Source organism: Sinohyriopsis cumingii, chromosome 3, assembly GCF_028554795.1.
Source record: "Sinohyriopsis cumingii isolate HCF-2022 chromosome 3, ASM2855479v2, whole genome shotgun sequence".
In the NCBI taxonomy this organism is placed as follows: Eukaryota; Metazoa; Mollusca; class Bivalvia; order Unionida; family Unionidae; genus Sinohyriopsis; species Sinohyriopsis cumingii.
In genome coordinates, this window is record NC_142963.1 from 60,149,566 (window position 1) to 60,165,362 (window position 15,797).

Below are 15,797 nucleotides of genomic sequence, written 5' to 3' on the forward strand. Positions count from 1 at the left end.
AAATGTCTTATCCTACTGTGAAGCCATTTCTCATGATAAAGCATAAAAGCATATGTGATACTATATTGAGAACCAGTGCTTCACATATTTTATGTTGTGTGGATGCTATATAGCAACAATAATATAACAAAACTTCATTAATACTAAAATGTTTTCATTGACAATATTGATATATTTTCTATTTCATTTCTGATAGTTTTCCCGCAAGGATACAAGAAAGCTTCCATTATGCATACTGTTATGTCCCGGCTTCCCTTGCTGCAATACTCAAAGAGAAACCTCAGCTTGTGGCACCTGCTGTACAGGCTTTTTACTATAGAGATCCCATAGATCTCAAAGTAAGTATATCATTGACAGAAAAACAGATATACAGATGGATAGAAAGAAAGTCGTTTTCTATTCATGCCCTGATTTAGAGACCTCACAGCTCGTAAGATAAGTGTATATAGACAGACAAACATGTACATAGGCAGACTTTTGCAGTACAGGCCTTCTTCTAATGTGGTTACATATTATGAAGGTTATTTGAAAGTTCCGAATACTTTGTTAGAACTTTTTTTTTTTTTTTAAACCTTTCGGTAAATTTATTGCCAATTAATAGACAAAGTAGCATTTATTTTGTGAAATGATCTGCAGCTTCATGTACAGCATGCTGGACACCTGCAGGTATCTGCATGTGACTTAATGTAGGTAAATGACAGTGACCTAAAGATGACAGAAAAGGAGGATAATTCTGCTGCTATGCAATGAGCATATCACAAAATCCAGACGCTCTTTGGGCACTCTCCAACCTTTACCAGGCCTGACTTGGGTATTTGCAGATGCAAGTCTTTGTTATATCCTTTAATTCTGAGGTGGTTTCATCATTTTAAAGAGGGTCTTGAATCCATGGAAGACAACCCACGTGGTGGAAGATTCTTGTCAGCAATTGCTGTACAGGAAGTGTCTGCTGTGAATGAGGGAGTTGATGAAGATGCTTAAAACACAGTGGAAGATATTTCTGTTATCATGGGCATTATTTTCTCAGCAGTTTTAAATACATGGAATCACTTGAAGTTCAAAAAGGTTTGTGCAAGAAGGCTACTGCATTTCTTGACAGCTGACAATTATCAAAACTTTGGTTGAAACCAGCAAACAGCTACTTGTCAGATATGAAGAGTGACCAGAAACATTTGAATGAATTAGCACAGGTGATGAAACATATATTTTCTTTTAAGAACTCAGCTCAGAGCAAATAATAAAGTTTGCACTAAGAGTAGAGACCAGAATTTCCTCATTGTAGTTGGTCTGTCAAGAGTCTTTTATATTTATTATGTTATGCTGGAAAAGGCCTGATCATCCAGTTTCCTATGCCTGGAAAAGGTCATCCAGGTTCCTATGCCTGGAAAAGGTCATCCAGGTTCCTATGCCTGATTCTGCTGTTGCCACTGGATACTTTTTGGCCTCCAAAGTATTGCCAGAAGTTGTGTAACACTACCAGAACCACCTGTCCACAGCATGTTGTGTAACACTACTGAACCACCTGTCCACAACACATTGTGTGACACTACTGAACCACCTGCTCATACACTGGTACAATAAGTATCCATCTACTCAATAATGCACTAACATAAAAATCTGCCATTGTGAAAAACTTCCAGAAGAAAAAGCATCGCATCCAAACTTTGCCACATCCTCCATACAGCCCTGATTTAGCTCCAGGTGATTTGTGACTCAACCCTATTATCGTAGATTCACAGAAAGGCAGGCAATCTGAAAGCCACCGTTCAGTAAAATGTGCATGTTTCCATTATTCTGACATCGGACCAAAAAATAAATACTAAATACAGTGTAGCATTTAATCATTGGATAATTAGACTGAGAAATAGTTTTAAGATGTTTAGGGAAAACTTTGAGGAGATGTACTTACATGCTGTTCACTAATAAATAGCTTTTTTAATAGTAGCAGTTACTTATCCTGCTGCTATTGCATAGCTAATCTATTTTCATGCTGAAAACTCACCGTCCATTCGATTTGCATACATTCTCCCATAGAGTGGAGAAAGTCACTATGACCATATTTGCATACTGTGTTGATGTCTGAGAGAAATTTTGCCTATAGGAACTTACAGCAGATAGTCATAAGAAACCATATCGCAGCCTTTTTTCGCTTTAGAACTAAGGTCTTTATAGGGCTTCCGAGGCTACCTCATGTTCTGTCTTTTAGGCGGACACACTTTCCTTACATGTATAAAAAAACATTGAAACATTGTGGTACAGGTAAGTCCTTGTCTTCTAAGGAAAATAACAGTAGCCCTGCCTAACAATGAGGACATTGTTTCTTCTATAATTTGATTTTGTATACTTTTTATGTTTACCCACACCACACACTGACATTGCATATGTATTTAAATGTTGCTTTAATTAACAAAATTCGCAAGTGAATTATCTTTTTTTTCAGTTGAAAAAAACTACACTTAATTTCCATGAGGTCAACTCTATTGTTTATTTCTTGCATAAAGCACAGGTGTATATGTGGTATGACACTGCATACAACCAGGTGAATTTCATGGCAGCATTGTACAATGTTCTTTGTGCAGGGGTGTACATGGTACAGTACTACATAATAGTGTACAACCAGGTGAATTTCATGGCAGCATTGTACAGTGTTCTTTGTGCAAGGGTGTACATGGTACAATACTACATAATAGTGTACAACCAGGTGAATTTCATGGCAGCATTGTAGTGTTCTTTGTGCAAGGGTGTACATGGTACAATACTACATAATAGTGTACAACCAGGTGAATTTCATGGCAGCATTGTACAGTGTTCTTTGTGCAAGGGTGTACATGGTACAATACTACATAACAGTGTACAACCAGGTGAATTTCATGGCAGCATTGTACAGTGTTCTTTGTGCAAGGGTGTACATGGTACAATACTACATAAGTGTACAACCAGGTGAATTTCATGGCAGCATTGTACAGTGTTCTTTGTGCAAGGGTGTACATGGTACAATACTACATAACAGTGTACAACCAGGTGAATTTCATGGCAGCATTGTACAGTGTTCTTTGTGCAAGGGTGTACATGGTACAGTACTACATAACAGTGTACAACCAGGTGAATTTCATGGCAGCATTGTACAGTGTTCTTTGTGCAAGGGTGTACATGGTACAATACTACATAATAGTGTACAACCAGGTGAATTTCATGGCAGCATTGTACAGTGTTCTTTGTGCAAGGGTGTACATGGTACAGTACTACATAACAGTGTACAACCAGGTGAGTTTCATGGCAACAACATGTGATTTCAGATGACATTCATTATTTCTTTTTCAGAGGATAATCTCAGAACAGTCTATTGGGCAGTGTGACCACAACAAGGGCCCATGGAATACTCACACATACTGCATAATGATAGAACAGTCTGTTGGGCAGTGTGGCCAAAAAGAGGGCCCATGGAATACTCACACATACTGCATAATGTCAGAACAGTCTGTTGGGCAATGTGGCCACAAAGAGGGCCCGTGGAATACTCACACATACTGCATAATGATAGAACAGTCTCTTGGGCAGTGTAGGCAAAACGAGGGCCCATGGAATACTCACACATACTGCATAATGATAGAACAGTCTGTTGGGCAGTGTGGCCAAAAAGAGGGCCCATGGAATATTCACACATACTGCATAAGTGCTCAAAGTGAACACAGAAAAATCATTGCACTTTTTGCTAATTATGGACTTCCAGCTTCTGGAATTGAGTTGATTCCAAACATCCATATCAAAGCCAGAGGAACATTCCCTCCCCTTTTACTTCAGAATTTTCTGGAATCTCTTGCAGGTCTTACATGTTGGGACAAACACCTTTAGAGGCCAGTGAAGCCCTTCCAGATCAAGAAGTCAATCGACTTCCCTCCACGGGGAGATGAACACTTTGCGCATCTCTAACAACATGCATGCCTCAGGTAGCAGGCTGCTCCCTCCCGTTTGGAAGGTAGATCATCATATAGGAGGGATGCTTCCTCCAATATCTCTGGGGTACCATCTCTTCTCCCACATTCATCAGTGATTGAGGAAATATCATGGAGGTTTTTGCAAGGCCAAAATATTGCCAGCATTGAGGGTGTTTCTGTTCCTCCTGCAATGTTGAGACCCCATATTTCTTCTTCCAGCTAATGGGTACATTCCCTGAAGTGGCCTATCAAACCTTCGGCCAAAATGGGTATTCTCAGCTACTTCCTTTAGTATGCTGAGAGAGGCCTTTTTGAATCCAGCTGCATTACAGTGCATGACAGAAGCTGTGGCCAAGACATCTTGGCATGTTCTCTCTGTTGCCATGGTATTATCAGTGGATTTTCTGCACATCCAACATGAGACTGTATTGGTTTTGTCAAAACACTTTCTTAACCACAGTAAAGACCTTATAAGGCCTGTTCAAGACCCTCTTGGGGGCCTCATTTATACCATGGCCTCTCCAGCCTTTCTGGATCGCCAACATTGATCTTTGATGTACACTCCCTGTCCATCATAATTATTTTTCATGGAAGAATTTGTGTGCTTTAAAATCTTGAGAAATCATTCACTGTCAAGTCAGTGAATCTGCGTAACCAACTGTAGTTATCATTTCTCATACTCGAAATTTACAAGTTCTTTATCTGTGTCTAGATCACTAAATCATCTGAATTTCATAATTTATAAAAACTAATTGTTGTCTACATCAATATCAGTGCTTTACTTAAGTTATTGAAGCTTTCATACTTTTAATTTTAATCACGAATTTTCAGGAAAGTACTGAATAAAATATGTGGTCTCCATTTTGGAGAGTGGAGAGTATGACCCAGTTACTTTAAATAGCAGATTACTTGTGTGTGTGTGTGTGATTTGGATTTTTTAACATAGCTTTAAAGAAAAATTCAGTCATATTGCTACGATGTCTGCAGTGTGGCAGTTTATAGTGATGTCTAGCACTGGGGCATCATGCCGCATCGTGTCGCAGACATGTAGCATGATGTCCCACCCAGTCACATTATTCTGACACCAATCCCACCAGTCCTAACTTCTTAATGCTGAGTGCCAAACAAGGCAGCAGTTAGTACCATTTTGTAAGTCTTTGGTAGGACTCGGCTGGGCATCAAACCCACGACCTCCCACATCCGAGGCAGACGTTCCAACCACTAGGCCACCGGAATGGTAAATAGCAGATTACAATCAGATCTGAAACAGTGACCACGTGATCTGACACAATGGTCAGTCACACCAATGAATGTAGTATTTAATAGGGGGTTTTCCCTAAAGGTGGTGCTATGAAAACCAGCTAAAAATGGCTGATGTTTACAGCAGGCATTGAAAGGTGCTTCCATGAGAATGATGTAGAAGCATCAAAAGGCACTTCCATGTGAATCATGTAGAGGTGTCCAAAGGCACTTCCATGAGAATGGAGTAGAGGCATCCCAAGGCACTTACATGAGGTAAAGGGTTAAGACCAAAAGATCTTTAGTACCTATTATCAAGGGCTGTATTGCTGCCATCTGCAACACACTTAAATTCTCTCGGGGCATGGAATTGGTTCAGGTTTGCAACTTGCCAATCTTATTGAGTATTTTGAGCTCCAGAGACCTGTCTCCTGCTCTCTTAAACCCAGATGGAATCTTTCTTGTGTTATATTGTCCTTAACGAAACCCCATATGAACCAGTGAGTAAAGCTTCCATTCAGAACCTCACTCAGACTTGTTCCTACTCTCGGTAGATTCTGCAAGACAAAGAAGTGAGATTCATGCCTTGTCTATTGACACTGGCTGTCTCTGGTTTACAGCAGGTTGCACCCACCCATTAGGGAGGTTGAGCATTGCAACAGTCCAGTCGGTTGCACCCTTCTGTTGGGGAGGTAGAACACTGCAACAGTAGGCTGGTTGCACACACCCATTATGGAGGTTGAACACAGCAACAGCAGCATGCTCCCTCTCATTAGGGAGGTAGAACACCTCAATACATCTCACGTTTCTGTCTGGGGCCCATTGTTACAGCACAACATGTGGCTTAGAGAGACATCAACCTTCTGTAATTAGACCTCTCTCTCTATGGTGAGTACAACTCAGTTTCTCTGTTTTTGATCAGTTTGACGAGAGCATTGGAAAGAATTCTAGATTGAAGGTCTTTAACATCTAAACAATTGATGCTGGTCTGCCATCAAATATTAAACCATTACTAATAATAGAAAGACTTTTAAATGAATTATCAAAACCTGCTGAACAGTATTTTACCAAATTATATGGAAAGCGTTCTTGCCTAAGACTTTAAAATCAATACAAAAATTATGCCAATCTTCCATCAGAAATGTCTAAACATTGGAGAAAAAAATGTATTACTTCTTTCAAAACATTTCTACACAGAATTTGACCAAATTCAACAACAAGAGTTTTGGCAAGAAGGGCTTTTTAATTTTTTTTTTACAAAAGATGCTGATTTGCATCAAATATGGCCAGCATTATTAAAAATGAAAAACCTTGTAATAACCTTTTCTCAAAAAGTACATAATTAAACCAAGTCTGACAGAAAACAACATGGTGTTAAGGGTTTTCATTTATATGCAAGTGATGCTAATTCACCAAAGATGGCTATTAGTACTCAAAAAAACCAGAAAAACATTTAACAAATTAATCTTAAAAACCTGCTCAACAGAATATGAAAGCATACTGACATGAACACCAAGTGGAAATTTTTTATTGATATGCCATTAAATATGGACAAAGAAAACAAAATAGAGAAACATTAAAACAATTATGTTGATATGTATGTGAGGAACCACACTGGAGGGAATTCGACAGATAACATCCTACTCATCCGTATTTCTTGGTCAACTTATCTTGCATTTGGCTGTTTGGCCGATGTCAGCCAGGTGAACAGTCTCAGGCCCGCTTGTGCCTCTTGTTTTGATATGTACCTTTATACATCAGAATGTCTCAGTATTATGTGTACAGTGTGAGCCATATGTCATGTACAATACATGCGATTGAAACAGACTCATTCATCCTCAAAAACGTCCTACCAAAATTGCATCAGGAATTGCAAGGGATGTAATTTCCTGTAGATTTCTTGTTGATACTTTATCATATTAAGGCAGACAACTGACATAAAAAATAGTCCGTTCTTTAATGCATTTGTTTTCCTTATCATTTCAGTGCTGCAGAACTTTCACCTATTTCAGACCAGGCACCAGAGTCATGACTAGGGTATGTCATTGATTTCTTTTTATTTTCCATAATCAGATAAACATTAGTGCCAGTAAACCCAATCACAAAAGATTAATTTAAATCCTATTCTTTTTCATTTTGAACTTCATTTTAATGTTAATCTTTCATTGTGCCATCAGAAAAAATGTGTTTTTGACAATTGCTGCCAACTTCTTAAAAGGTCTTATATTGATGAAATATGATAAAAATTTTACTCGCTTTTTTTATATTTCATAGCAGATATTGATTTTTGGACAATTTATCGAAAACTGAATGCAGTGAGGTACAACTTACTGTGATACTAGAGTGCACTGATTTTATCTGTTTCAAGATAGAATATTAAAAAAGGCATAGATTGATGCTAACCCCAGGCTTTCAAGTGGCCCTATATCTCTCAACTTTGCCACTGTGCTTTCTACTTTTCCTTACTTTGTCATTAGACTCCATACTTTCTCTACTTTGTTATTAGGATCCCCGCTTTCCTACTTTTCTTCATATTAGCTGTACTGCACCTACTATGTAAAATTTGAGAACATCTATTTATCCATTTGTGCTCTAACCACTAAGGAGAAGTTCTTTGCCTGTTGGTGCTTTCTTTTCAGCAATTTATGCAGTTTTAAGGGAACATCTGTATGATATGAATTGGCAGCTAGGCCCAGCTTTTGTGTGTTTTATGAGTGGTAGAAGCAGCATGTCAACCTCATAAAAACTGCAATTTCAGATGAAGATTCTGTTTGTAAATCAGAAGCTGTTTATCTCTTGCAAAAAAAGGAAGTTTTCTGGAATGAAGTAACAGATGTGAATAGAGATTTAGTTCATTCGATTCATTCATATACAGAAGGTTAATTATATGATTATACTCTATTCTTCTGTCTGAATTTCCCTTTTTTCCATACTTTTTCGCTATTTTTAAAAAAATGAAATGGCCCTACTTTATCCCTGCTTTTTCACAAAAGTGTGCTTGAAAGCCTACATCATGTAAAGAGTTTCCAATTTTTACAAACTTGATCTCTTGTTGAAAAAAGTTGTGAAAATATAAGTTATATAAATGTTTCAAGTCTCTTACCTTCACATTGTTTCTGTTTATTTCAGGTCAAATTTACACGTTGCCTATATGCCCAATTGATTCAACAGAACTTCCAGTCTGACAAGAGAAGTGGATATGTGTTACCCAGCACATCAAATCCAAACTTCAAGGCCCATGATCTGGGAATGAAACTTGTAAGTAATATTGCATGAAAAAGTTAAAATAAGGTACAAAACCCTGAAGCCATTCTGTGTACAATATTTATTAAGTAAATATATAACATTTCTGAGGGAACAAAAGGTTTCATGTCTTGACTTATGCTGTACAGTCCTGTGTAATAATGTTTGATAAAGCAGATGAATGTATGTACTATGGTATAAAAACTGCAAATACACACAGTAACTCTAAACATAATTCAGAGAATATTCACGGTATTGTCAACCATTTCCTTCTGCCATTTATTGTTTCTTTACTTTACAGTTTTTTGTGTGTGATTTGGATTTTTAACATAGCTTTAACAATTTTTCAGTCATATTGCTATGATGTCTGCAGTGTGACAGATTATAGTGATATAGTTTTTTATAAAAAAATCAGTCATATTGCTATGATATCTGCAGTGTGGCAGTTTACAGTGATGTCTAGCACTGGGGCATGATGCTGCAGACATGTAGCATGATGTCCCACCCAGTCACATTATCCTGACACCAGGCCGACCAGTCCTAACACTAACCTCTTAATGCTGAGCACTAAGCGAGGCAACTGTAATGTACCAATTTTGTAATGTCTTTGGTATGACTTGACTGGGGATCAAACCCACAACCTCCCGCATCCGAGGCAGATGCACTAACCACTAGGCCACTGGAGCGGTCTGCAGTTTTCTGTGTGGTTTGTTTCAATTTCAGTCTTACTTAAATGCTGTTCAAGTAACACCATAATTTAAACATGATGTGCTGACAAATATGGGCCTATGCAGTTTGTTAGGAGTAATCAGTACTACTGATAACATAGACCCTGATCTGCTTGTGCATTATACATTGGCAGATCAGGGTATATCAGTTTGTGCCAGAACCAACTTATAAGCAAGTATATGCAGTAATGCAGTAATTAAAACTTTTTTCTTTTTGTTGGAAGTATAGCCAGATTCTGATAATATCCTTGCATCTGTTAAGTTACATTATCACAATCTCCTTGGAAAGAATCACTGCCCTCTTTAACTCCTTATATTATGTGAAATAACATTCCATCCTGAACAAAAAGCAGTGATGACCATATTAACAAAGTCAGCCCATCCATCAACAGTTTGGTTTTCTGTTAGATAACTTTACTTGGAATTGTTGGATTTTGACCAGAATTTACATCTTTTTATCCAACCTTATACGTTTTCATTTTGAGGAGTTGTGGCCCCTGATTGTCCTCTGAATTTTCATTTCTACACCTTAATTGAACCAGGGATTATTGGATTTCAACCGAATGTAATATATGTCTCTATATTAATGATAGCTTGAGTTAGAACGATTTCCAGCATGCCACAATATCATTTACATGATTTATGCCCCCTGATTGCTTGCCCTACAGGTTTCTGCTGCATAACTTTATCAAGGATAGTTAGATTTCAGTCATAACTGGCATGCTGTTTTATGTTGGCCTTGAAAGAGTTTCATTTTGAGCTTTTAACACTATCAATTACAAACGTCATGTCCCATATTGAATTGCCTGACTTTGGTTTCTCAGCTTTACTGTACTTATGATTGTTGGATGTTAACAAAATTTGGCATGCAATTTTGTATTTATGAGACCTTAAAGAATTTAATTTCCAGCACTCTACATCATCTTTCAGAAGATGTATGGCTTCAGACTTTATTTCATCCAGAAATTTGATTTCTGCAACATTACTTTATAAATGGTTGTTGAATGAGTTGGCTTTATCATATTCTATATAACTATTTTAATGAGTTATCACCCCAGAATGCTATTCTGCAAACTTTAGTCCCCAGTACAAGTTTACATGTTTAAATCACTGTAAAGATAATTGTTGTGAGCAGGCCCCTTTATGATGTACCCATCTCTAATAGCTCTAGTCTCATGGTTCTTACCAACATGCCCTTTTCTGCTTTATGTTTTAATCTTTTGTACTTTAAGAGTTAGGTTCTTTGAACTGGATGTATTATTCAAGGGTTAAAGTTCAATTATTGGCAATATCTCACTCTGTATCTTGATATTAATAATATGATGATTCACCATAACTTATCATTTTCTTTTTTTTTCCAGGCTCATGGGTTTGAGATTTTGTGTGCAAAGTGTTCATCCAGGCCAGCAACAGAAGCAAATGGTCACAGTGTTGTCAGTTCTCCTCCTGATGGGGACATTAGATGGCAGCGATACCTAAAATCCCTTAAGGACAAGAACTACTTTAGGGTAATGATTCTTATCAAGTCAGAATAAAAGCATTAGGATAAAGCCTGAGATCTCCATAAAAGTTTTAATCTGGCTTTTTTTAATAGTTTCATGGACCAAAAGAGCTGATGGGATAAACTGTTGCCCATCATCCATCTGTCCTCTAGAACAAGTATTTTTTTTGCTACTTCTCCTAAACTACTTGGAGGATTGCCATGAAACTTTATACACACACATTCGTTCCCATTGTCTAGTTGGTCCCAACTGAAAATGGTGCAGCTTGGACACTCAGTATAGCCACCAGAGTGGTCATCTTCAACTCTTTCTAATGCCACGATTTCTGATTGGGTAGTGATATCAGCATGGGATTTTCCCTTGAGGACTTCTGTCTAGTTGGTCATAAATAAAAGCTGTGCCACTAATACTGCCAATATTGCCACCATAGTGACCATATTGAAGATCATATCACCTCTCCTGTATTAGTTGCACAGCTTTTATTTTAGTTAAGTTGAACAAAAACAAAATGTTAACATAGAGCACTTAAATGTATTTCTCTCAGAACAATGTTTTTCTTTCTTATCAGGGAGAGCTGGAAGGATCAAAGTTGTACAATGAATTACTAGGCAGTGCATGGAAATTCTACCAGGAAAATATCAGCCATCAAAAAAGGTCAGTAAATCAGAGAGGTGGGTTCAGGATTTTGTCTACAAGGGTTTATTTCTAAGAAGGATAAGTCGTTTTGGCACAAATGCCCAATTAAAGTATATTATTGTAACTGGGATGGTGGTTTGACCCAAAACTGTGCTTCCCCCTAACTGATCCACTAATATATATCTTTGCAATGTGTACCTCACAAATAATGTGATATTATTCAACATAAAATCAGAATATTTTATTTTGATAGTGCATTTTCAATTTCATTGTGGAATCTAGCAATTGTTATTTTGTCTTTTCATCATTTAACACCTTGAAATGTATTCTAAAATAATATATCCTGCATGAAATGGTCAAAATTGTGGGAAGAAAACTGTTGAATACAGGATGCAATAGACTCTTGACAGGAAGCTCAAATTATATATAATCTGTATTTTCTTAAAGCATATATAACTTTCTTGTTAAATTCACTTCATGTTATTACTAGGAATTGACTGAAGTTTTTCAGATTTTTATAAACAAAATAATTCACTGAACTAAGTTGTATATATACCATATACTCACTTTATTAGTTGGGTCCAGCTGTAGACTGTATAGACCCAGATCTGCTGTCTGTATAGCTTTTTAGGAGTAATCAGTAAAACATACAACATTTACCCTTATCTGCTAAATCATTATGTGACAGTTGGATCCATCGTAGAAACAAGTATATATGGTAGACTGAGTGCAGTAACTCAGAGAAATGTATTACCTGTTAATTATAATATTTAACATTATTCAGTTTTTGTGAAATTAATTTAGCACTATTGCAATAAGAATCAAGTTTATTTAGCATAATTGCCACAGGAATAAAGTTCATTTAGCATTATTGCCATGAAATAATGCTAATGCACCATAATTGACTTAGAATAAATTTCACTGAGCATAATTGCCAGGGAATAAAGTTCACTGAGTGTAATTCCCATGGAATAAAATTCACTGAGCATAATTCCCATGGAATAAAGTTCACTGAGTGTAATTCCCATGGAATAAAATTCACTGAGCATAATTCCCATGGAATAAAATTCACTGAGCATAATTCCCATGGAATAAAGTTCACTGAGTGTAATTCCCATGGAATAAAATTCACTGAGCATAATTCCCATGGAATAAAGTTCACTGAGTGTAATTCCCATGGAATAAAATTCACTGAGCATAATTCCCATGGAATAAAATTCACTGAGCATAATTCCCATGGAATAAAATTCACTGAGCATGATTGCTGCATTAAATTATGGTGAATCTGTCTTGAGGGGGTACTCCTTCTACCAAGAAATAAGGTTTCTTAAAATGTAATCTTTCATTAGAGGTCATCATATTGTATAACTAAGTTGCTCCAGACCTTTATGTGACCGCCCCGGTGGCCTAGTGGTTAGAGTGTCCGCCTTCGGATGCAGGAGGTCACAGGTTTGAACCCTGGCCAAGTTATATCATAAACTTATAAAAATGGTACAAACAGTTGCCTTGCTAGGCACTCAGCATTAGGAGGTTAGTGTTAGGACTGGTCGACTTGGTGTCAAGATAATGTGACTGGGTGGGACATTGTGCTACATGTCTGCGGCATGATTCCCCAGTGCTAGACATCACTATAAACTGCCACACTGCAGACATAGTAGCAATATGACTGACAAATTGTTAATGCTGCATTAAAAATCCAAATCACACACACCGAACCTTCATGTCTTGCATGACAGGTGGTTTCTCTACAACGACAGTCTTTTAAGTCAGGCTTGAAAGTAATGTAATTTGCTCATTGGCATTTGGCATATTGTATTATTATTACTATGCTTTTATTATCCCTCATCATAACAGTGGTACAGTGTATAGTCTTACTTTGTCTGTCGAATCTTAGTTGGTTTTGCTTTTAGGTGAGTTTTCTTGAATTTAGCTGTCATGCTAAGTTTGTAATAAAAAATTATGCTTGTGGAAATTTTGTCATATACATTATAATTATCATTAGTTTATTTATAACTGCAGCCCCAGTAGGGATCCAGGAGAAGATATTCTGTTCCTTTTAGGGAGTGTTAAGTATAATGTAGAGGAGATGAGAAGAGCAGAGTCTTCCCTTCCACCTGCTGATGGTAATTATTATATCCATGAAATAATATATATCAGTAATAACTTTTAAGTTATACATTACTATACTGTATCAGGAGCTGTATTGGCTCAGTGGTTAGAATGCTTGATTCTTGCCCAAAGGATGCGGGCTTGAACCTAATGATTGGACTAGCCTTGGTCAGCTACTGTGGTGTGTCTTTGGACAGGGCATTTTATTCCAAATTCCTCAGTACTGAATAACCTACTTTGTGTTGCTGTGCCACCAAACCAAACCAAATCCTGTACTATATCACATCCATACAAATGACAGAGCAGCCTACAGATTGTTTTTACTCATTGTAAAAAAGGAATAAATGAGGATCTAACACAAGTGCTTTTTACATAACCATATTTTTCAATAGATATACTATTATTTTTTTCTTGGATGAAAAGTGTATGAATGTAATGGATTGGTGGCAATGAGTTTAAATTAAATGACTTCAGTTATGCAAGGCTACTGGTGGTCATTTCTTTTTATTTCCCAAAATATGTCCTTGAAAATATATTTTTTTAGTTGTTTTTTTTATTAAGTGATAATACAGGACACCAACATTGACCTTGATCATGGTAACCATAGTACTAGTTATATTTCTTGGATGTATAGGAACTAAAGAGACTTTTATGTTCATATTTTTTGCAGATGACTCCTGGATGAACTTGACCCCAGAGACACTGGACAAAATCTTAAAGAAGAGGTCAGGCAAACAAGACAGTGACCTTGACATTAATGAATCTGCTACTGAGAGCTCAATAAATCTGAGCAGTGTCTCTAAGGGAATGGAATCATTTATTGAAAAAGTGTCTGGATTAGATGGTGCAGAATTTCCTAAGTAAGTATAAAACATCTAGGCATGGAACATCTTGAGCTCTAATAGTCCTTGCAGTTTTATATGTGACCTCTACATCAAAAGATACAGATTTATTTCACTTTTATGAACTTGAATTTAACACATTTTAGCTGAGCTCTTCAAACAGCAAAGAGAGTTTATGCCGTCATCCCAGTGTCATTGTCAGCATCTGTATCCAACCTTGCATGTACGTTTTTGGGCAAATTGTTGTTTAAGCTTTTGTCTCATTCCTTTACCATCCCTGGGCTTTTGGGTAGGAATATTGCTAATTATCAATATATCGCTGTTTTACTGAGAAAAATAAGACATTTTGTCTCTATATGGTGTTTAGAATCTTAAAATATATACACTGGGACTTAAAATATATACACTGGGACTTACTGTATGTACTTGCTTATAATTCAGATACAGCTGCACAAATCCAGATCTGCCATTGCATAATGCAGCAGCAGGTCTGGATCTGTACATTATTTTAGAAATAACCAATGGAACAAACAAGATAGACCCAGATCTGCAGGTGCATAATGCAGCAGCAGATCTGGATCTGTACATTTTTTTAGAAGTAACCAATGGAACAAACAACATAGACCCAGATCTACTCTGTGTATTATGCAGCAACAGATCAGGGTCTTTGTTGTTTGCAGTTGGACATGACTTATAAGCAAGTATATATGGTGGTTTCATGTCAGCTTTTGAAGACAGGTTGTTATTTATCCTTATATGATCTATTCTTTCATAAATCATAAAGTTATGCTTTCTATTATTTTCAGGGCTGTTACTTATTTATAATGAGTACAGTATTTTTTTTAACACATTAACCCCTGGCGACGAGTTAACGTGGCAGGAGGTAGTAGCCTACTGCTGAGCTCTGTAGCGTCATGGTCATGCATGATACACTAAAGTGGGTGGTATTATAGAAAGGTAGACAGATGTAGCTCTACAATGATACCAAATAATCAGGAATTTCTAGTTGCACATCAAAATACAGAGGGAAAAACCTCATTTTTCGGACCAGATTTTTTAAAATCCAAACTTCGCCTGTGGTCAGAATCTGATTTTGTGTATGGATTTTAGACTTTTTGGTCTCAGATCTAAGGCAAACTGGTATGAACTGCAAACAGACAAATGAACCTTTGCAAAAAGTAAGATGGGCATTTGGAATAAAGAGTGATCTTGATACAAAAATAATGGGTCGGTTTAGCACCAAAAAACCCACAAAAAAAAGCTCCAACTTTTACCCTTCTGCTCATGCGCGAGCCAAATAGCCAAAGAAAGGCTATGTTTCTAGCACAATTAGGCAGTTTGTTATTGGAAGATCACCTGGAAGTTGGTGTTTTCGGATGTATTCAGAAATAGCTTTCAAAATGTGTTTCCTACTCAAAATTCAGGCGAAAACGACAAAAACCTCCAGGGGTTAATGCGTTAATTTAGCTGAAGGAGGGTTAAGAATTAGGTAGAATTTAAAAAACTTGGATAATAGTTATAGAACAAGTTTCTACTTAACACTATGTCTTTGATATCCTTAAT

At 36.9% G+C, this 15,797-nt stretch overlaps 1 protein-coding gene across 1 annotated transcript in view; it reads left to right on the forward strand.

Moving 5' to 3' along the window:
* The window catches only part of LOC149802942 (protein ecdysoneless homolog), a 105,843-nt gene that overhangs the window by 67,720 nt on the left and 22,326 nt on the right, over positions 1-15,797 (forward strand). The window contains exons 5-11 of the mRNA XM_089952456.1: positions 197-338; positions 7,161-7,211; positions 8,304-8,432; positions 10,507-10,653; positions 11,216-11,301; positions 13,303-13,406; positions 14,063-14,252. Coding sequence (XP_089808582.1) covers positions 197-338; positions 7,161-7,211; positions 8,304-8,432; positions 10,507-10,653; positions 11,216-11,301; positions 13,303-13,406; positions 14,063-14,252 — 849 coding nt within the window. The remainder of the gene's footprint in view (positions 1-196; positions 339-7,160; positions 7,212-8,303; positions 8,433-10,506; positions 10,654-11,215; positions 11,302-13,302; positions 13,407-14,062; positions 14,253-15,797) is intronic.